Below are 23630 nucleotides of genomic sequence, written 5' to 3'. Positions count from 1 at the left end.
CAATTTCTTATCCTGCATAGCTGAACTCAAACAATTCTTATGCATAAAAAAAGAAGGGAAAAAGTTGACTAAATTGCTACCATTATCAGTGCTGACATCTGTGGAGGCCAGGTTGCTTTATGCTGCTAAAAGAAAAAAATCATGTGGGGGTCAGGGGAGGTCACCATTCTCCCTGACCCCTTCTCCTCCATTAATCATTATGTGGCCAACGAGCTGAATGCCCATGTAGATTGGGCAGTGAAAAGACAGAGAAAGCAAACAAAAAGGGCTGACAAAGCTAGAGAAGGCAAGCAGGAAAAGGGGCCAGGAAAAGTTGGAGAGTCAGAAAGCCACTGGGCCTGCTGGAAAGAAGGTTAAAAGAGGAAGCTCTCTAGAATGTGCAACTGTTCATTTAACGTGTGCTGATTCAGTGAGAATTGAAGATGGGGCTGCCATGGGCACATATACTATGCCTTCTGCACATGAAGGTGGAGCAGGGGCAGGAGGATCAGTAGAGGCTCAGCTTCCAGAATTCTGCCCATCAACCACACCCTGTGCCCTAGCCAGGAGACCAGGGGAACCCCAGAGTGACAGTGACAGCAGGCAATGGTAAAAAGCATTAGTTCTGACCAACATGCCAGATGAAGAGCCCTGTGTGGCACCATCTGGTATGTGTGTTGGGGACTGACAACATCTAGCCAAGCGTATGCAAACATGTTTATTCCAGAACGGACTTTATGTATTATGTTAATCAACGATATAATCTGTTGTCTTTCAAAGAAGAGTTCCTGAGGAAGAATACAGAACAGTGAAGCAATCAGACTCATGAGTACTAAGGGTTACAAAGCAATAACACCATTTCTAATTATAGACCAAATTAAGACAAACTTGGAAGGGAATTTTCAAATTCTTTTGTTGTGCCAGTATTTAGTGTATTAAATGCACCTGAAATGGATAATCATCAAGTAGTTGAAAATTTTCTGTTATCTAGAGATCTTGATTACAATGGAATTTTACCTGTATAACAAATAATAATGTCTTACGTTGATATACATTTCTTCAGAGGAGCTCAAAGAACCTGGCGAATAACATTCACATCATCTACCTGAGGTGGCCAAGAAGTCAACAGTAACAGTTCACTTAAAAGATAAAGGTGTGATGACTTAGCCAAAGACACCCTGTGAATTGCAAATCAAGTCAAGCCTAGAACTAAGGTCTTAAGAATTCTCAGTCCAGTGCTCCTCTTCATAAAACCTTAAGTGAATCCTGCATGTAACTTCTTTGGAAAATGTTACTATAGCAAAAACTCTGCTTACTACCTTACTCATACCACTAAGATTGGCATGTTATTTCACTTGTGAGTACCAAACTTCAGCAAGCAGTTGCATACATTTTCATTAAAACCTTTACCTAATAACTTCTTTACTTGGCTTTTTGGATTTCTTGGTTGTTTCTACTTGGACGGGAACAACTTCAGGGACAGGTTCCTCAACAGCTGTGTCTTCATTGCCCAAAAGAGCTGCCTGCTGAGAAAAATCCATGTCCTGCATAAACGACATGCTGCGCTTCAAAGCTAACAGCCGTTCCTAGAATCAGAAAGGACAGAGCGGCAGGGACTTTACCTTTCCCGCATAGCCAAGGCGCTATGATAATGGGATGGGATGGGAATGGCCATGGCCCTTACTTCATTCCTAATGGCTAATGTTCCATGGCAATGCAGCATGATTTGGTCATGGTAGCATGGCACCAAACTGTTTAGCAGACTGGCTAGTTTAACTGCTTCCGAAGAAATAAAATCAGAACATACAAAAGAACACACACAGATACCTCATCTTACCTGACACGTTAATCAGTCGCAAGTAAATGATGTCGTATGCATGCAACGTGGTTTACACTGCAGGCTGGTACAGTGGATTTAGAGCTCCAAGAATGTCAAAGGAGCCTGAGGCCTGCTGGGTATTTTGGCAGGCCCATTAAGTTAAAGGCCCAGAGGAGGTGACTGAAATCCAGCAAGACTTACTTCCATGCCTGAAATCATCAACTGTAAATTCCAACCCCCAATAAAATATCCCAGCTTGGTCATAAGCTGGTGTAGAAAGAGAAAAAACAAGTGTTTGGAGGAAAGGGGCCTGACAGTGACAATCATGAGGCTAATTCTACACTGCAGATGCGATCACTGGCACTATAAAAAGAGGTGACAGATGGATGGAATAATGTTAATTACTATGATTGAGGATTTTTCCTTCTACGTATAAACTTTAAAAGTGTCTGTGCTTTTTCTGGCTCTTTGTTTTTAGTAGGTTCCTTACTTTGCTCATCATCTTAAAGCCTGTGTGGAGTATCTTCTTGGCTAATTTGTAGTACACAGTGTCTGGCCTGTTGTAAGTCATTGCATTATCACACATCAGTTTGAAATCTGCCTGAAAAATACAAAACACAGAAAGATTTCAAGTTTAAAAGGCACAAAATAGCAACTAACCACAGTTCCAGATACCTCCCTGTAAAGGGAAGGAGGTAAAAAAAAGAAAGGCTGAAATGGACTGCAAGGATAATGGTTGGCTCTCACACAATATTTCAACTATCTGCTAAAGAAGCTGTTTCAGGGGCATTTTCCTAAAGGGTTTTCACGTACAGTACTTAGTTTTTACTAAAAGTAGCTAGCTTTCCCCAGTGCCTAATTCTTTTCCGGAGAGAACAAATAAATTCCGTATTGAACAGGGGCAATTCCCTTTTAAATAATCCTTAATTTTCAACATAGAAAAGTCGGACAAGTAGGTGCTAAGTATTAAAAATTGGAAATGCTAAAACTACTTTCTTATTAAGAAAAGAATCTTCAAAGAGAAAAAAATAAAACATTTAGAGGTTCTGCCCAAAGAGGTGATGGGTTCTTTATTACTGGTAATTGAGCGGATGACCACTTTTGGACATCAGACTAGATGAAGGTCACTTCTGACTACTTAAGATTTCATGATTCTACTAGGTTCAGACAATCTTGTCCAGGTATACTCTTTCTAAGTAATATCAATTAACAAACTAATATTACCATAATGTGTTTTTTGAGAGGTGGGGAATTCCTGATGTGGAAATTTCCTACACTGATACAAGGCAATAACTCACCAGTTGTTAGAGTATTGCCTGAGACACTAAATGTTAAGTGACTTGCCCATGGCCACACAGCTAGAACATGTCAGACAAAGATCTTCCTCACTTCAAGGCCAGTCCTCTATCTACCCTGCCACCTCTCATAGAGCAGTATAGAATTGACTCCTGGCAAAACCCAAATATTATCCCTATTCCTAGCACACCTAGCAGGCTTTAGGATAAAAAGGAAAGGCAAGGGTGTTAGAAGATCTGAATTCTAGTCCTAATTGCATCCTGAGTTTACAATCATTCCTGTCTTTTCATTAAAAACAAAAAGTAAATAATACACATTTTGCCTAGAAGATATAAATAGATTAGACTTGATAAAACTTTCAAAAATTAGAAGTCACATAAAAATGAAATCGTCAATCAATAATTAAACAAAGGCAGACTAGAAGCTCCAAATTTAGTAACCAAATGGGACATAAGTTAACTGTAATCTCCAAAATGGATTTGAGGCTTTCAAAACACTACCATCACAGTCTGCTTTGTGATTCTGGTGACTCGGCTAAAAAAGCAATTTCTAATGGTCAACATATGTTAAAAACTTAACAGAAAAGATGCATCCAGTTATGTTGTAAAAGTTCAACTAAGAAAAAGTTTATTCCTACAATGTTAATTCTTGTGAGGGCCCAGACAATAATAGTTCACATTTACATGCATTATTTTTATGTGAGCCTCGACAAATATGGATGGCAGGTAGTGACCGTCCTAGCTTACAGGTGGGGAAACTGAAGGGGAAGATGAATGACTTGGCTAAGGTCACCAAGCCAGGATTCTAATTTGGGCTCCCTGCTTCCAAGTGTGGTGTTCTATCCTTTTTATCACAGACTGCCTGTTGCACAATCATCACCTTGAAATCAGTCTTGCTACGTATTTGAAACCAACATTTTTTTCAGCACACAACACTCACGAAAGGGTTGGCCAGCATTTCAGTGGGCATACCAAGATTCATTTCCCCCTCATCAGTACTTGACACCAGAAGTCCAAGAGCGGGAAGACGAGTCAGAAATCTAGAGATGAAATTCACCAAGCTACCTGACACCACACACAAAATAGGCATGTTAATAGTTGTACTACCTACCTACTTGGACTGCTGGCCAATCAAAGTGGTTACAAATGTAAAAGGCTTGGTAAACTGTAAGGCACATTATAAAGATCAACTTCCAACCTGAGTAGAGACTGGAAAGTTTAGTAGTAGTCAGGTAAACAGTATGCTTCAATGTAAGTAAAATAATGAATTCTCTCAACTGGTAAACTTAATAAAATGATTCAAGTTTCTTAAACAGAAAAAGATTAAAAAAGACATTGCTTTAGAATAACACATTCAGTTGCTAAAACAATTTACCTTAAACTCTGTGACTGATTTGTACTCGTTAGCTACAATTTTGTCTTTCATTGTACCAAAGTCCATGGGATGCTTTATTATCATGGAGTATCCAGGAGCAATTGCATCCGTGACAGGAAAAGCAAAAAACCCATGAGGATCTTTCCTAAAAACGAAGAACACATCTGTAATTTTATCAGGGAATCCCAAGTCCCTGTTTGTAAATTATGCAAAATACTTTAAAACATAAAACCATATTAGGCACAACTGGCCCAAATTTAAGTTTCATGTACAGTACTTAGATTTTAAGAAAGAGAAAGAACCAACACCTGTATCTTCTATGGTAAGGATACTGTGAATATTCCAATCAGTATAAAATTTTTACTACTTTTTATTCTTGAAATGTTAAGACTTTAAACTCCTTGAGAGCAAGAGACGCTTCACTTCTATTTTTGTATCCCCAGGACTACATAAAGTGCCTAGAACATTTCCTTTCCCATTTCCCACCAGCTATACTGCTTTTGGGTGCCTTCAAAATACTCTATCATGCCCTGGGGTGGGGGTGGGGAGAGTCCTCCCTGATTTACATCTTTTTTATGCACGTTATTTTCCCCTATTATAGTGCATGGACTGTCTTTGTTTTCATTTGCATTTGCAGCCCCAGAACTTAGCACAGTGCCTGGCACATAGGAGGCACTTCACAAATGTTTACTGAGTGACTTACTAGAACATAGCAGGCACTTAATACTTGTACGTTGAACATAATTTTCCAACTAATCTCCATGCAGCCTCTAAAAAGCAATGCCTAAATTCTAGGTATATGTAAGGTAACCAGGAAGTTTTGACAAAGATTGGACATAAATGAAAGATGTCCAAGTGAAAGCTGCACACTCCTGAAACTCAATTTCACTAAGGCCTCTTGATTATCCATGTCTCTGTGTGGACCTAGGGTGAAGAAGAGAAGTAAAAGGTACCTGATTCTGACCGAGCATTCCTTCCCTCTTCTATCTCTCCTTCCCTAGAATGTACTTTTCCCCTACTTTTTCATGTGAAGGAGGACTAAGGGCTTAGTTTCCAAGCAAGTAAATAACAGGGCCTTGGGCATGTATTTCCTTAGGATCTCAATTCAAAGCTAGAAAACATTTATTTTCCTCTTTTCACATTTATTTACATGCTTAGTTGAACCCAAAGTCCAATGCTTTTCTAACAATACACATATGCACACAAAGAAACATAAAACACACACACACACACACACACACACACACACACACACACACACGCGCGCGCTATACTTAGGGACAGCTCTCATTAAAATGAGGGAAAATGCAAATTCTCTATGTGGAAAAACTCTGGCTTAAATTAGAAAATAAAAGTGAACTTAAGATTATCCTTTCACTTCAGTATAATGCAGAATGGGCTCTCACTAGAGCAAAATTCAGTACAAGAAGACTTTACCTGTGTCCCTAGCCAAGGAGTTTAATTACTAAAGTAACCAGAATGATAGCGAAAGCGACCCCCCTCCCCCAATCATTGGGAAGTTGGTTTGAAATGATTTGTGTATCAAAATGTAAAAGTGGGAGAATCAACGCTGGGAAGGTATGAGATCCTCTAAGCCTTTGAATACTGGCTATTTCTACAAACCCAGGATTTACCTCTGTAGTTGGCGAAGAAAATGCTCTAGCAACTGCTGGATAGGGGTGCTCTCATTTTCAGCTGCCAATGTAAAAAAAAGCAGAGTTAACAAATGCAGTTAGTCCAGACAACTCTGGTATCATTTCCTAACAGACTCCCAGTTTGTGAATATAAGCTCACTTGCTTTTAAATGAAATCTAAGCTCCAATGAATTTTAAAGACTGACTACATGAGCATTAACATGATTTATAATGTACAGTAGCTTCCTTTGCGATGTATTTCAACATGAATCCTCTGCTAAAATACAACCCAAATCTATAAGACCCAAATATTTTTTTCCCTTTTTCATGTTAAAAAAAAAAAAACAACCAAAAAACATTCAAGCTACTAGCATTAGAATGGTTTAATCGCTCTATAGGAATACCTACCTAAGAAAACTTGGTTTATGAAAACTTTAAATGTAGCAAGCTTCTCATCTTGATAAATAGCTACATGAGTGTTTGGCTGGGTGTGTGTGTGTGTTTTAAGGGAAGCAGTAAGAAATATTAAGCTGCAAAGGTTGATCAGTGTTTGATTGTGGAAAGTTTGGAAAGCTAGTCAAAGGAGTTAGTAGTCTTTATTGTAGGAAATGTTGTAATGTAGGAAGTGGAAGTCAATGAAGGGTTTTCTAGCAAGGAAATTATGGGACTAGATAAGGAAGACAACTTCCTTAAGCTTGAAGGATGGAATGAAGAAAGGAGAGACTCTTTGCCCTCAAATTACCTTTACTTATTTATCTGTGTATATGTTATATCTACCCCACTCCCACCCCAATAAAATGTAAACTCCTTGACCATAGAAACCATATTGTATTTTTATGCCCAGAGTCTAGCATATCATGGTGCTTAATAATGGAGAACTGAATTAAGAGATTCTGATAATAGTCCAAGCAGGAGGAAATAAAAAAGAAATGGATAGGGAGGTAGGATTGACAGAACTTGGCAACTGACTGCAGGGGGGAGGGGGGAGGGAGAGGAAGGGGAGGAACAGGGGAGAATGATCAAAGATGAAGTTAAAGTTTAAGGCTGGTACCACCATTCCCAAGTAATCCACCAACAGCGGTGGATTTAGCAAATTTAGGGGGCAAAAAAAAAAATCAAGTTTGGTTTTAGAGTTTAAGTACTAGTCCAACAGTCAACAGTTAAGTTTGCAATCTAGAACTGTAGCTCGGAGGCCTCTGCTCACCTCCAGCTGGCTATCATAACCTACAGCCTTCTACCACCACAATCAAGAAAACAGGCACCACTTGGAAGATGGGATGAGCAAGTCAAACATTCTAATTGGAATCTTACTCTACCAGCTTTTGCCTGGACCTCCTTAACACTTGAAACTGCTGCCAGCCTAGGCAAATTTCTTTCCCCTAAACCCATCTTCCTTGGGCTACCCCTTCCAATGTGCCCTTTGGAATCCCTGATCTAAAAACTCCCTTTCTCTCTCAATGTACTCCTCACATTCCTATACCAATGGAGGGACTTAACCTCAGTATGATCACAGGTCATTAATCTATTGGAAAAAAGTGTACATCCCTTTTCATCTACTGGTTCTGATTTTAAACTTGTTTTCTCATGAAAAAATGATTTCCTTTGCCACCCTCTATAATGCTGGCTACTCTCTACCTTGTACCACAAACTCATGAACTGATTATAGTATCACTACTGATACTATAATCTGAAGCTGAGGCTGGTGGATTGCTTAAGCTTGGAGATTTTGAGCTGCAGTAAGGGTGTCCAATCAGGTGTCTACACTAAATCTGCTATCAATATCCCCACATCAAGCAAGGGGATATCAGCTTACCTAAGGAAAGGTAAACTGGTCCAGTTTGGAAATGGCTTAAGTTAAAGTTTCCATGTTGATCAGTAGTGTGATCAGGTCCATGAGTGGCCATGGTACTTCCAGCCTGAGTAAAATACGGAGACCCAGTCTCAATTTAAAAAGATGGGAATTCTCCAAATCCATTCCTCTTTCAAGCCTCCCAATTTCTGTTAAAGTCAGCATCATTATTCTAGTCACCAAGATTCAAAAAACTGAATCCCTCCTTAATTCTACCTTTCTAACATCTCTTATATCTGTCTGCTTCTCTCCACTAACACAGCCTTTATGCCCTAATGCAAGACCCCATCACTTTTTGCCTGGACTACTATAATTGCATCCAAATTGGACATCTTGTTTCTAGTCTCTCCCCTGACCACCCTGCCCTTTTCAATCCACGTGTAGAGACACAGCTGCCAAACTGATATTTTTTAAAACAGATCTACTTTGCTTCTGTACCAAAAATCTTCAGCGGCTCCCCTGCCTTTAGGATAACCCCTTTACAATACGGCTCCCATGTACATTTATGGACTTATTTCATCACGTTATTTCCTTTCATAAATTCTCCATTCCGAAGTGGAATCAGTCATTCCCTATGCATGACATTCCATGCCGTTGCCTGAGTGGTGTCTCATTTCTAGAAGGCATTCCTAGTCCCCATTCCAACTCTTAGAATCCCTAGCTTCTTTTAAAGCATGACTCAGATGTCACATCCTAACCAATGCTTTTCCTGAAAGTGCTCTGTATTACTTTGTATTGTGTCCATCTTGTATCCTAGTAAAACGCTCCTTAAGGGAAGGAACAATTTCATTTTTATTTTTGTATTTTCAGCACCTCAAACATAGTACGTGCTTAACAAATGTTTGGTGAATTAAACCGTTGATTTTTTTCCTTTCTCATACTTACATCCAATTAGTTGCCAAGTCCTATTGTGTCTACCTCCAATATTTCTCTCATCTATCCTTTCCTTTCAATTCACAATGGCAGGGACCTGGACTACGATTATGTCTTCCCAAATCTCTACTCCTATTGTTGCTACCCTAATCTTATTTAGGTCAAGCCCTTATTAAAAGCTATCTGAAATAGCCCTTAACCGGTTTTTCCTCCTTCCATTATCTTCCACCTATAGTCTCATCCTTCACACTCCTGCTAGAATAATGTTTCGTATGGATGTGGCCATCTCAATGACCCTTTCAAAACTCTTCAGTGGCTCCCTCTTTCTTCTTCAGTAAAATCTAAACATCTATTCTTGTCATTCAAGTTCTTATACAACCTCTAACTGATCTAACTTTCCAACTTGATGCCAGATTACACCCTTCTACACACTCAAAACAACAGCCAAACTAAACCCTCCTTCCCACACCTTCAGCATGCTTTGCAACTTCAAGGCTCTGTGCCTTTCTACAGTTGTTTTCTGTGTATGGAATATCCTCCTTTCCAATTTTTCAACGATGATTAAATGCCTATTATGTGTAAGACATTATGTGAAGTGCAAAGACAAAATAAAAATGGTCCCTAGCCTCAAGACCTTATGGTAAATGGGGGCTATGAAGAATAATATGACACAGATAATAAGGCTAAGATAATCTGGTGGGAAACTGCTCACTTGTTAAAAGTACATCTCAAAGGTGAGCTCCTCCGAGAAACCTCCCCATCTCTCACAGTTGGTGACTATCTTTCCTCTCAGACCTCACATGACACTTTTGGTTAACTCTTAAGACATTTCAGTACCCAACTTCTTTGTGTGTATGTGTGCGTGTGTGTGTAAAATACATATGTATTTTACACACACACACACATTACCATTATCTATGTTCATGTCTTAGACAGTAAGCTCTTTGACTACAAGATCTATACGCACCAAGTCTCAATCTCTCTTTCCAAGTCCAGGCCAGCATTACCAATTGTCTATTGGTATATTTACAAATGGATGTATTGAAGGCTTCTCAAAATTTAACATGCCTAAAATCGGAACTCATTATTTTGGGTACAAACATTTCAACTCTTGACTCTTCATTTTCACTTGCTATCCCCTAAGCCTGGAAGTCTCTCCCTCCTTATCTCAGTTTTCAGTTTTCCCTGACTTGACTTCCTTTGGGTCACAGTGAAAATCCTACCTTCTGCAAAAAGCTTTTTATACCTCCCTTAATGCTTGAACTTCTCCTCTAAGATTATCCCCTACTTCTGTATATACCTTGTTTGTGCATAGTTGCCCGCTTGTTGTCTCCCCATTAGACTGTGAGATTCTTGAGAACTGGGTCCATTTGTATCCCTAGCATGCAGCATAGTGCCAGTCAGTGAGTCAATAAGCATTTATTTAATAAGCATGTACTGTACGTGCCAGGCACTCTGGCAAGCGCTGGAGATACAAAGAAAGACAAAAGACAGTCCCTGCTCTCGAGGAGCACACAGAATGATGGAAGAGACAACACACAAATGACTACGTACAAACTATGTACTATGTAGACAAGATAAACTGGAGATCAGTAATAGAGGAGAGGCACTAGCATTAAAGGGAATCAGGAAAGGCTTCTCATAGAAGAGGGGATTTTAGCTGGGACTAAAAGGAAGCCAGGAAGCAGAGATGAGGAGGAAGAGTATTCCAGGAACTCCAGTGAAAATGCCTAGAATCTGGAGATAGTGTGTTCTATGTTTGGAACAGCAAGTAGGTCAGTGTCACTGGATCACAGAGCAAATTGGGGTGAGGGGAGTGGGAAAGAGTAAGGTGTAAGAAGATTGGAAAGGTAGAGAATCAGGTTGTGATGGGTTTTGAATGCCAAACATAAGATCTTATATTCGATCCTGGAGGTAAAAGAAAGCCACTGGAGTTTTATCAAATGGGAGGTTTGGGAGATGGGGGATGGGGAAGGTCACATGGTCCGATCAGTACTTTAGGAAGATTAATTTGACAGGTGGGTGGAGGCAGGGAGACAACCAATAAACAGGCTATTGCAGTAGTCTAGGTATGAGGTGCTGGGGGCCTGCACCAGGACACCTGCTACTGGTGGCAGTGTCAGAGAAAAGGGGACATATATGAGAGGTATCACGAAGGTAAAATTGACAGAACTTGGAAACATTTTGGATATGGATGTGGGAGAGTGAGGAGTTGAGCATGACACTTAGGTTACAAGACTGGGTGATTGGGAGGACAATGGTGTCCTAGACGGCAACAGGGAAGTCTGGAAGGGGAGCAGGTATGAGGGGAAAAAGAATTGTTTCAGTTTTGAACACGTTAAGTTTAAGAGGTCTATACGTTATTAAGTTTGACATGTATAATAAGCAGTTGGAGATGTGAAATCTGGAGGTTAGGACAGATGTTAAGTCTCATTAAATATACCTGAGAATCACCAACACAGAGATGCTAATTGAGACCAGGGGAGCCAAGATTACCAAGTGAAAGAGTATAGCGGGAGAAGAGGGTCCAGGATAAAGCCTGGCACACAATACACTTAAATACTTATTGACTTGACTTATTATTCATTATTTAAATTTTATCATTTCGCTAACAAATGCCAAATAAAATAAGCATTTCCATAAACAAATTAGAGCAGAAAAAGATGATTGTACATCAAACTTCAAATCCCTATTTTGTGTACAGTTTGCTTTTCCTTTCAAATATATAATAAATTCCACAGGTGAACTTTCATTCTGGACTTTTGCTCTCTTCTGTTCACTTTAAAAAGACTTCTGCATTGTCTCCCTAGTTTGAAGGGCTTGCATAATTAAGGGTTATTAGTAGCCTTTTTATGAAAAAAAGTTTTGATTTGGGAAGGAAAGGCTGGGGATGTGTCTTGTTTTTTAAACCAATCATAAATGTTTCCTCTTTTGAAAAGAGGGCCAAGATCATAAGAATTCTACTTTTAGTCAAATCTCCTACTGAAAAAAAAATCAAGAGAAAGGAGAATGTAGTGTTTTGGGTCACTGTCAAAGCTAATTTGAAAATAAGTTCTGGTGTTCTAGAAAAGTGCCTGTTAGGAAATATTTCTGATACCAGAGGGGAAATAACAATCTTTCTTTCTTACCTGGTTGAGTTCGGCATGCTCTGATTGGTCGATCTGGAGGAGGTTCAACTTCCACTTTCTTTCCTGGATCAAAGTCATCAGTCTCTCCCTCAGTGTCACAATGCTCCTTTTCTCGCTTCCTTTTCTTCTCCTCCTAAAAAGTAAAGACAGAAAGGGCTAATTGTAGCAGTGAGGCTTAAGTATAATTAGTCTCAAATGGATGAGTTGCGATTGATATAATTTGAGGGGCATGATTTCATCAGTTTGGGGGAATAAAAAATGTTCTAGTAAGAGAAATCCATCTCTCTTAGTGGTCTCAACGTCCTTCCTTGTTGTCAATACCAGTAGTTATTCTAAGTGTGACAATAAGTCAAGAAATCTTCGAATTTTCTTTACATCCTGGGATCCTAAAACTCAGGAAATTTTTCCTTTTTGAGGAGCTAATAAACAAGGAGGACTTTGAAGATCTCTTTTTAGCAGCAATTTTCTAAATTAAACAGTGGAGCAACTCACTGGGCATTTAATATGGAAAAACAATAAAGAGTATAAAATAAATTTTCTATTTTTATTGAGTGAACTTTAAGCAGATCTCAATCTACGTAACTCGATCCAGAAACTCAACAGTGTATATTACTCCTTCTAAGGAAACTTAATTTTAGTACCTTGAATGATAAAATTAAGGTACTTTTATCTTGCTTTTTTTCCCCACGTCCTTTTTAAATAATCTTGTGTTTTTAAATATGAAGGAAGAGAATTTCCTTTGGAGAAAACTATACTATAGGGAGAAAATTTAATAATACATTGAAAAATTTGGAGTCAGAGGACCTGGATCTGACTACCAGCTCTGGCAGTTACTACCGGTGTGATCTTGGACGAATCCCTTAACCTCTCTGACACTCAGTTTTCTCATCTATAAAATGAGGAGTTAGACTAGATTAATTCTAAGATCACTTCTATTTCTAAATTTATGATCCCGAGATCATCTTGTTAACTGGCTATTTTTAAAAAAGTTTCTATGACAACATTTTTTAGGAAGAAAAAACTGATAAAAATGTAGAGATGGATGACGTCTCCAATTATCAAAACACTATCATCATGGGTTGCTCAGGTATTACTTACCTTTCTTTTCCTCCTTTCCTCATCATCAAGGTGCTTTTCTTTTTCCTTTTCAGACTTCTTTTTCTTTTTCTTCTTCTTTTCTTTATGACGTTCTCGCTCATGATCTGATCTGTCATCATAATAACTAGAATCGTGGCCTGATCCTGAGAGCTCAGTAACCTCGCTTCCTCCAACTTTAAGGACTAGTTTCAATGGCTTCTCCAAGGGCTTGTCTACATAATCTAAATCAAAACAAATGTTCTTTATATAAATCATTTTTAAGTTTCATAACAAAGATTTTATTTAGAGAAACATTGTCTAGCTGACAAACTCCTTCCTACCTTTCTAGGATGGCAGCTGTCTCCCCTCCCTTCCACATCCTGATAGCTCTCTACTCCACACTGCCCACAGGCTAGAGATGGGGGGAAGGGGAAAGAGGGGGTGTGTTGTGGCTAGGCCCAACCTGAAAGGGCAAGTATAGTTAGGGCACCGGCATTCAGCAAGCAGTCTTGCCCTCTCTCTCCTCACATCATCTCCCCACTATTCCTCCCCGCACCACTAGAGCCACCAGCCTGGTATGAATGGCACAGAAGCAGGTAACTGGGCAATGACACTGGAAGAGTGGTTGACACTGTAGGAGGCCAAACTGGGGACAGTGAAGGGGCATTTTAAAGCATAGAAAGAACAGTGATATGGCCACAGAGGCAGACCAAAGGCAGTAACCTAAAGGTCATTTTCATCAGTACTGGGGTCAGGACAGGTGAAGGCAAAAAGTGATACTTAAACAAGATAAAGGGAAAATGTAAGATGATGTAGGGAAGATCTGCTAGCAATACAACATCTAGTTTAGGAGACAAAAAGGTGGATTTCCAAGATGAAGCCAAAGACTACTGATTAATCGGTCAACAATAACATGGAGGGAGACTGCTAATGGGGTTTCCACAGAGTTGTCATTTGACTTGATTTATTTAACAGTTTGCCACACTTGGATAAGGAAAAAAAGGCAAGCTTATCTAATCTGCAAATGACACAAAGCTGTGGAAGTATCTAATTTCCTTGATTATAGAATCATGTTCCAAAAAGACCCTGACAGGCTAAATAGTGAACTAAAAAATACAATGAAAATGAGTTTGGATAAGTATCAAGTCCTGCACTTGGGTTAAAAAAATATTACAAAAAGACAGAAAAGAGAAGGGCCTGACTAGTAAGCAGGTCATATGAAAAAGCCTCTAGAGATTTAGTAGACTACAACCTCAAAGACGCAGGACATGACGTAGCAGTCCAAAGAGCTATTGCAACTTAGGCCAATTAACATACCGTATTATGTCCAGACCAAGTGAATCTTGCCGTACTCTGACCTAGTTAGACCATATCTGGAGTATCATGCCCCATCTAGATACCATACATCAAAGGGGCCAATGATAAGTTGGAACACAGTGTAGTGAGAGTGGCAAGGAGAGGTGAGAGGATTTAGAACTAAGAATTAATAAGATCATCTGAAGAAATATGGATCATAAAATTTAAAGGTGGAAGAAACCTTAGAGATCATCTGACAAATGAACTTAGATGTCATTTTATAGAAATGACTAAGATTAGACAGTTTAAATGCTTTGTTCAAGGTCACAGAGGGAGTTAGGAGTCATTGACTTTTGGCCTGGAGAAGACTACGGGGCACAAAAATTGGCATGTGGAAGACACGAAATTCATTCTGTTTAGTCAGCTCCCAAAGGCAGAATCAGACATAATGCAGCAAAGTTAAGGGAGGAAGATTTTAACAGAATATGATAAAAATTCAATTCAACAAAAACTTATTAAGTAAGTGCCTACTGGGTATAAAATAGTGCTACACAATGGTGATACAAAGATAAAAACTGAACATGGTGCCTCAAAGAGCTTATATACCACTGGGGAGAATACAACATCTACATAAACAAATAAATACAAAATCAATATAAAATAAGGACAAAGTTGGGGGGAGGTGGAAGAACCCAGTTAATTGGAGGGACTCAGTAAAGTCCTCTCACAGGAGACAGCACTTGAAATGAACCCTGAAGGAAAGCGGGGATCCAAAAAGCAGAAATAAGCAGGGAAAGCATTTCAGGTAGAGAAAATAATCTGTGCAAGAGATCATGGAGGGAGATAGAATGCCATGTATTAAGAAGATCCAGGTGTGCTAAGGGAAGGAGAAACAACCACTTCCCAAATCTGCTAGAGAGCCAGGATTTCTGGGATCTTTTTTCCTTCCTCTTGGCCTGCCAGCACGGTTGAACCTTGGAAAATAACTACAGTTTTGCTCTAGAGAGGTATCCAATAGGGATCATCAGTATATCAACTACAAGTGAATTATTACAATATATAAATCAACAGTGACTTCTATATAATGATACAATAAGCCTATAAAGATAAGATACAATTCTTTCCTATAAAGGAGATTATGATTGCATAAAATGAGGAGGCTAGATAAAATGACCTCTAAGATACATTCTCACTCTAAGCCTATAATGTCTATCTTAAAACCACTGGGGCCTTCCTAGATGCTAAAGAATATGGCTCTCTTCCCCATTTGAAGAGAAGGAGAAATAAACAAAGATATTCAGAAAATCTGCAAAACCAGGTCTCTCCACCTGACTTACAGCAAACCCAAGATAGTAACTAAGGATAGGAGAGATTAGGCCTCAGAGCTCTCCAGGGCCACTTGAACAGAAAAAGCCGAAGTGAGAGAAACCACTGCCAAGTCACTTAACCTCTACCTGATTTTTGTTTGTTTACTTCAACAAAAATATTGTATATCATTCCTTGATTATAGTGAAAAAAAAAAGGGAGTGGGACTTGTATAGTTATGCTAAAACAGAGGAGCCAGGTGGCAGGTCCAGGTAGCTGTAATACGTGGTAAGGTGATGAGACACAGGAAGACACATTTTGACATGATCTAGGCTTTTCACTGCCACAGAACAGAGTAGGGGCTATAAAATACACAATGGGATATACTCCTCAATCCCTTAGAAATCAAGGAAGTTCTCCCCTTTCTGGTGTGGCTTGAGATCTCTGATGACTACCATGCTGGACAGTTTAATTTTCAATGCCACTAGCAACAATTAGTCTAGGAAAAGAATCTTTTGTGAAACACCCCCTCAGCAGATGGAAGACAAGGGTAAAATTCTTGATCAAAGATTCCCCCAGAGCCCAGTTCTCAGCTTTTCAAATGCAGCATCAATAAGCTCTAGAGGTTGGTAGTATGCCCCACTTGTCCATCCCTAGGCAAAGTTATCCTCTGGTCTAAAGCAGCTGTAGCCAGGAGCAATGAATGCCACCTAGCAGAATATGGGCAATGTCACCTAGTAGAGTATGAGCAATGGCACAAGCAATGCCACCTAACATAGTATGGGTAATGCCACCTAGCAAAGTATGAGCAATGGTACAAGCAATGCCACCTAACATAGTATGGGTAATGCCACCTAGCAGAGTACAGGCAACACCACCTAGCAGAGTATGAGCAATGGCACAAGCAATGCCACCTAACATAGTATGGGTAATGCCACCTAGCAAAGTATAAGCAATGGCACAAGCAATGCCACCTAACATAGTATAGGTAATGCCACCTAGCAGAGTACAGGCAATGCCACCTAGCAGAGTATGAGCAATGGCACAAGCAATGCCACCTAACATAGTATGGGTAATGTCACCTAGCAGAGTACAGGCAATACCACCTAATAGAGCTACGTGCTAAAGACACGCTATTCTAAGAAGACAAGGATGCTCGTGGGGATACTCTAAAACCACTGGCACAATGTAATAGAATTCAGTTTAATTCAATAAATATTAATTAAACGTCTACTACGTGCCAGACGCTGTTCTAAGGGAAAGGGCAAAAGGGTCCTTCCCTTCAAGGAGCTTACAATCTAACGAATCAATCAATCAATAAACAGTGATTAAACGCTCAGAGAACTTACTAGCAGTGACCTTGGACAAGTCACTTGCCCCTCTCTGGCCCTCAGCTTCCTGATATGTAAAGTAAGGGAGCTGGCTTGGGGAGAGGCTAAGAGTCCATTCCAGCTCTCGGTAGGCACCTGTACCTCTTCCCGGGGCTCCCCCTCTCCCCTCCTCTCTGGGGGCCGCCCCCAGAGACAAGCCCCGGGACAAGCACCTCCTCCAAACAAGGTCACGTGCCGGCGATGGCGGGGGGGGAGCCTCCCCGGCGGAGAAGCGGCCTGGGGGAGCCCCTCCCCCGGGGGTTCTGGAATCCCCGGCCCCTGTGTCGTCACAAAGCCGGCATTGTGGCAAGCGCGCCGAAAGAACGCCGGCCACCCCATCCCGAGACGACCCCCCCCCCCTCGGTCCATCTCTCCCCCACTCTCCGCCCCCTCCCGCACCGCGGCCCCGGGCCGCTCTCACCGTTGTACGACGATCGCCACTCGGTCTTGTGCTTCTTGTGCTTCTTCCCCATGGCGGGGAGGCCGCCGCGGGCGGGGGGCTCAGGCGCCCCCCGCGGCCCCCCGCAGCACCCGGGAGAGGCAAGGAGAAGGTGGCGGCGCCGATCCCCGGCTAGGCGGCCTTGCTCCCCGCCCGCCTGCCCCCCACCTCCTCCTCCGGCTCTTCGGCTCTTTTCTCCGCCCCTCGGGTTCCTTCCGCGCCGCGGGGATTGGGAGAGAGGCAGGGAGGGGGAAAGCCCAAGCTCTGCCGCGCGAGGACCGGAAGTGACCCCTCCTGCCGCGGGGTTGAGAGGCGGGCACGACAGTAGTAGTTCCGGGTCGCGGGGTCAAGCTGTCGCTGGCGGCAGATTCGAGCTGCTTTGGGCGGACGGTGAGAGTGGGCTCGCTTCGCTCTCGGGGCTCGGGGTTCGGGACTGGGGGAGCGGCGCTAGACGCACCCGGACGCGAGAAGGGGCAGCAGGGCGGCGCGAGGCCGGGCCGGGCGGGCGGGGCTGCCTGGCCCCGTGGATTGACCAGAGCCCGCCCGCTCTTCTCTCTCCGGGTTCCTCCCTCAGAGGTGGCGGGATGGACGAGGCAGTCGGGGATCTGAAGCAGGCGCTTCCTTGCGTGGCGGAGTCACCCGTGATCAACGTGGAGGTGCATCTGCGCTGCAACAGGTCAGCCCCCGCCCCCAGGAAGCCCTCCCAGACTGATGAGATCCTTCTAGCCGGGCTGGGCATCACAGTTTCAGGATACTTAGACATTTTATTAACTATTTTTCTACATCACCTTTTTTCCTTAACATTTCCTAATATTTTAATTAACATACATATGTTAATTAATAATATATTTGCCGCAGGGAATAATAATACATCAACTAACATATTTACTTTCTACAGCAGCTTTACTTTCTGATATACTTATAACATTAATCAATAATGTATTTTCCTAATGTGTTTTTTCAGAACACAGTAAAATATCAACTAATGTCTTTTCTTACTACATAGGCTTGATTTTCTAATATGATTTTTATTGCAGAGAACAATAATACATCAACTAGTATCTTTTCTATTATTAATAACGTATTTTCCTAATATATTTTCTGCAGAGAGCAAATAAATCAACTGATATCTTTTTTGTTTTTTACATCAGCTTTATTTCCTAATATGTCCTTTTTGGCAGAGAACAATACTACATAAATAGGATCTGACAGTGTAGGCAAATGCTGGACACTCACAGACACCAGCCCCTTTGCAAAACAGGGAGGGATGTGCATTCTCACGTATGTTTTTCAGATTCCATGCTTGGTCATTATATTGACATGTTATATTTATACAGTATTCAGTTTTGCTTTGTTAGATTGTACCCTCCTTGAGGACAGGGACTGTCTTTTGCCTCCTTTTGTATCCTCAGCCTTAACATAGTGCTTTATTGATTGACTGTTAATGTTATTTACACGGTGGTAATTGTGTTGGGAGGCAATAGTGGAGAGAGCACTGACCCTGGAATCAGAGGACTTCTGTTCAGATGCCATCTTTGACAATGCATTTTGACCTTGGGCAAATCACTCAGTCTTCTAGGGCCTCAGTTTCCTCCTATTTAAAAGGAAGGTATTGAACCAGATCCTCTCTGAGATCCACTCTAGCTCCAGATAGATCATCTTTTGTGTAATGTTTTCTTGGTTCTGCTTACTTCCCTTTGCATCCATTCACGTATCTTCCCATGCTTCCCTGGTTCTTATGGGGGTAGCAATATGCCGTCATAATCTTGTACCATAGTTTGTTTAGCCACTCCCCAGTTGATGGGCACCAGCTTTGTTCCTAGGTCTTCACTCCTCTAAAAAGTGCTACTACAGGTAATTTTGTTGTACATGATACCTTTCTTTCTGTCTTTGACCACCTTGGAGTACATGCCTAGCAGTGGGATCTCTGTACATTTTGATTACTTGCAAGTAGGGTACACTGTAACTATTTTTTCCTTAAGCTTTTCTCTTCCTTATAAAGTGATGCGCTGGAGGAAAGTTTCTCTAAGTCATATTTTTCAGTATGACACCTTTCATGTAAAGCAACTTCTATACTCAGTTAACATGAGGATAGGAGATAGATGACTGGCCTTGGAGTCAGAAGACCTGCTTTTTTGCCTTCTGCCTCAATGGCTCTCTTACTCCCTTTTCCACTTCTTGCTGTGGGCGTAGTAATCAGATAAAAGTACCATTGCTTCTAGAGAGGGTTGTCATTTGATTACTGACAGCTCTTCAGATTTCCCAGATCAAATCTCCTTTCCCTAGCCACCACTTCCCTATATGTGTTGTCTTCCCTGGTTAGATTTTGGTGGGGGTAGGGAGAAAGGGGGAAGAGGTCCTGTGTTATAAGCACTTTTTGCAAATGCTATCTCATTTGATATAATAGGGCAGGGACACCCTTCATTTCGTATCTTTAGAGTTCAGCTTAGTATTGGTACTTTCACAGTAAACACTTAACAAATGCTTTTTCATTCATTTCAGATGGAGAGATATGGATTAAATGGTAATAAAATTTTGAGCTGGTTAAATGGCCAGACTCACAGATGTCAGTAATGTTTCATTGTCATTTTGGCCATGAGGTCTCTGTAAAAGTGTCCTAGATATCTGGCCTTAAATTTATCAGTGACTCGGATAAAAGCATAAAGAGCATGAGTCTCAGATTTTCAGATAACTCAAAGCTAGGAGGGATCACTAGCAAACTGGAAGACAAAGTCATGACCAAAAAGAATTTTTGACAAGCTAGAGTTTAGGGCATAATCTAATAAGTTGAAATTCAGTAGGAATAAATGTGAAGACTGACACTTGAGCTCAGGAGATCAATTTCACAAGTATAAGATCAAGACATGGTTAGAACAATTAGCCTGAAAATCCTCTGTAGGTTTTAATGAATTTCAAGCTCTATGTGAGTTAACAGTTTGGTGAGGTAGCCAAAAGCTGTTGTTACATTGGGCTACATTAAAAGTAAGATATCTTCTAAGAATAAATAGGTGCTAGTCCCTATTTGCCCTGCATACGTGGAATATTATGTTCATTCTGATCACCACGCTTTAATGTACAATTAATTAGGCAGAGCGCTTCCAAAGGAGGACAGCCAGGAGGGTGAAAGGTCATAGGTACATGTTATAAGGATAAGTTGAAGGAACTGGGAATATTTAACCTGGACAAGAGAAGACCTAACAGTGTTCAAGAATTTGTAGGATTATCATGTAGAAAAGGGATTAGGTTTGTTCTGTTGGGCACCAGAGGGCAGAAACAGAAGGACTAAGTCATAGAAGTTACAGGGATAAATTTAGGTCTGATGTTAGGAAAAACTTGCTGATGACTAGTACTATTGGAGAATGAGATTGGGAAGTTTGGACTTGAATAATGTGAAGAATTCAGTTCAGTTCAATGAGCAGCTAAGTAAATGCAAAGTGTATACAAAACAAATTTTTTGTTTGTTTAGTCATTTCAGTTGTGTCCAACTCTTTCTTGGCAAACATACTGGAATGGTTTGCCATTTCCTTCTCCAGCTCATTTTACAGATGAGGAGCTGAGGCAAACAAGGTTAAGTGACCTACAGAATCAATAGTGGTGGAAGTATTTCAGTAGCCATCCTATAGGTTTACAAGCCTAATAGTGATATTTGAAATAGTGAGGGAGCCCATATAAAGTGAATGAAAAGATTAATTGACAAAAGTAACAGCTCTTTTGAAGTGAGAGAGTTAGAAGTTAGATCATTTCTACTTATCAAGATGTTCACCATCTGGCTTTTTCTCCATCTATACTCTGGGGTCCAAGAATAAGGGCTGAGCATTGGCACTGCAGGTACTGCATCAAGTAAGGGGGTCCAGGAAGCATAGTAGGGTGGTAATGAGGACAGCACTGAGCCACTGACCATGTGGGCATGCATTAGACTTTAATCTTTTCTCACTCTCAACTCTGACCTGAATCAGAACTCAGTAAATACTGCAGAATAATAGAATTTTGAAGCTCAGTGAGACCTTAGAGATATCTACTCTGACTTTTACATTTTAATGGTGATGCTAAAGTGAAGTGGCTGAGGTTACACAGCTAGTCAGTGGGAGGATCAGGATTAGAACCCAGGCCTTCTAGCTTGCAGTTCAGTGCTCTTTCTTCTATATTACACTCCTTTATTTATGAAATATTAAACTAGCCACCTTAGAGTTTAGTACTAATAGATGCTCTTGAATTTCTTGCCCTCTTGCATCATGATTGCTCATGCCTTACCAAACCATAATCCTGAGTTACTCTTCTCACCCACCTTCTCAGCCTCTACTCATTCCTGCTAAAGAAAGTGACACAGTGAAGCCACCACATGTTTGTTAACTTATCTTGACATTGAGGAGTAGTGAATAGAGAGCTGGCCTTGAAGCCAGGAATACCTGCCTTCAAATCCTACCTTCAACACGTGGCTGCATGACCCTGGCCAAGTCACTTGACCTCTTATTACTCTAGGCAACTCTCCAAGACTTTTAAGTCGAAAAGAAGATAATGGCCTGTATTGGAAGAATGAGTGTCCTCAACTGAGTTACCTGTACCAATGAAATCACAGGCTCAATTCCTGTCCCTATCCTAATCTTAACTCTCTAATATATGACCATCCTTTTATTTTTCCTTTTGTGACCATATTTCCCATAGCCCATTGGGCAAAACCTTTTTTCCTCCTCAGATTCCTATACCACTCTATCCCTTCTCCTTCCCACAGAGGGCCCTGGCTTTGGCCATGTGCTGTGAGCTCCTTTGTCTTTGTTTCATAATTCAGATCAACTACATCATCTCTCATTTTCTTTTCCTTTCCATACCCAGTCCCTTTATTGTGCCCTTGATCCCATTCCCTCCTCTTTCTTCTAGGAGATTGCTCCTATTCTCTCCCTTCTGTCCCTATCTACTGGATCTTTCCCAGATGTATATGAACATATTCAGGTCTCCTTCATCATTTAAAAACCTTTACTGGGCCTGCATTCCCTCATGCTAGTATTCTATCTCTCATCTTTCCTTTCCCAGCCAAATTCTTAGGAAGGTTCATTCTCTATTTATCCCCATTTCTTCACCTCACTCCAAAGCCCTTGCTGTATATCTTCCAAACCCTTCACTCAACTAGAAATGCTTTCTCAGAGGTTACCAGTGGCCTTTTCTCAGTCATCATTTTGATTTCTCTAGTTTTAACACTGTTGATCACACCTTCCTCGTGGATATTCTTACCTTCTTTGCCTCTGACAATATTCTTTCTTCCTCTGCCATTTGACCATTCATTCTCAGTCCTTTTTACTGGTTCATCATTCTTCTCTTACTCACAAAAAATGAGTATCCCCCAGCCTCTGTCCTCGGCCTTCTTTTCTCTCAATTTTTTTTTTGTGATCTTCTAAGTATTAATGGGTTCTATAACCATCTCTATGCCTTTTGACTCCCAAATCTACACATCCAGCCAAAATTTCTCTTTTAAATTCCCATCTTACATCACCAAATGTCTGTTGGATGGAATGGACTAACTCTTCATCCTCACTTTCTAGAATCCCTAGATCCCTACCTTTTTTCAAGTTTCAGCTCAAGTGTTGTATCCGGCAGGAAGCCTTTGCTGATTGCTTCTGATTATTAGTACAGTCTCTTTCCTCAATTGATCTTGTATTTACTTATCTGTATGTATTGTATCCCATAGTAAAATTTAAGTTCCTTAAGGGCAAAGGAAGTTTTGGTTTTGGTTTTGGTTTTTGTGTGCTGGGCACTTGGCATAGTGCTTTCTGCAGAGTAGGGGCTTCATCAATATTTGTGAAGTGAATTTCTCAAGTAGGGTAAATAGGATGGTGAAGGGTAGGCCTTAAATTTGTGTTATATGAAAAGTGATTGAAGGAACCTGAGATGCTTAGCCCAGGGAAGAGAAAATGAGTGGGGAGGGGTGGGAGGGAGAGGAGACAAGATAACTGTCTTTGAGTAGTTGAAGGGATGTGTAATTAATAAGAGAGTTTTGACTTGTGCTGTTTGATCAGAAAGGACAAAACTAGAAGCAGTGGGTGACAGTTGCAGGGACATGTTTGAGTTTTGTGTCAGGAAAATTCACTAACCCTTTAGACTCTTCCAAATTGAAACTGCTTCCCTCAGTAGAGAGTGTGTTCCTCTCATTGTAGGTTCTCAAACAAAAACTAGATGACATTTGTTGGGTAGATTGTAGG

The 23630-nt window shown here is 40.9% G+C and overlaps 2 protein-coding genes across 12 annotated transcripts in view; one reads left to right on the top strand and one right to left on the bottom strand.

The window, feature by feature from the left end:
* The window catches only part of BRD9 (bromodomain containing 9), a 53666-nt gene extending 35938 nt beyond the window's left edge, over window positions 1–17728 (bottom strand). For 4 of the 11 annotated variants that reach the window (XM_036763058.1, XM_036763093.1, XM_036763101.1 and 1 more), the window contains exons 1-7: window positions 17422–17581; window positions 13051–13271; window positions 11953–12085; window positions 6103–6163; window positions 4469–4613; window positions 2289–2399; window positions 1390–1565 (exon numbers count right to left, since the gene is read on the bottom strand). In XM_036763058.1, coding sequence (XP_036618953.1) covers window positions 1390–1565; window positions 2289–2399; window positions 4469–4613; window positions 6103–6163; window positions 11953–12085; window positions 13051–13271; window positions 17422–17473 — 899 coding nt within the window. In that variant the 5' untranslated portion in view covers window positions 17474–17581. Of the gene's footprint in view, window positions 1–1389; window positions 1566–2288; window positions 2400–4468; window positions 4614–6102; window positions 6164–11952; window positions 12086–13050; window positions 13272–17421 lie in introns of all 11 variants that reach the window. The other 7 variants (XM_036763084.1, XM_036763138.1, XM_036763067.1 and 4 more) reach the window with 6 other exon arrangements.
* A 295-nt stretch (window positions 17729–18023) lies between these two features.
* TRIP13 (thyroid hormone receptor interactor 13) overlaps window positions 18024–23630 on the top strand; it is a 31025-nt gene continuing 25418 nt past the window's right edge. The window contains exon 1 of the mRNA XM_036768253.1: window positions 18024–18115. Coding sequence (XP_036624148.1) covers window positions 18024–18115 — 92 coding nt within the window. The remainder of the gene's footprint in view (window positions 18116–23630) is intronic.

This window comes from Trichosurus vulpecula, chromosome 1, assembly GCF_011100635.1.
Source record: "Trichosurus vulpecula isolate mTriVul1 chromosome 1, mTriVul1.pri, whole genome shotgun sequence".
NCBI classification, from domain to species: Eukaryota; Metazoa; Chordata; class Mammalia; order Diprotodontia; family Phalangeridae; genus Trichosurus; species Trichosurus vulpecula.
The sequence above is the reverse complement of the archived record's forward strand: the minus strand, read 5'-3'. Positions and strand labels throughout refer to the sequence as shown.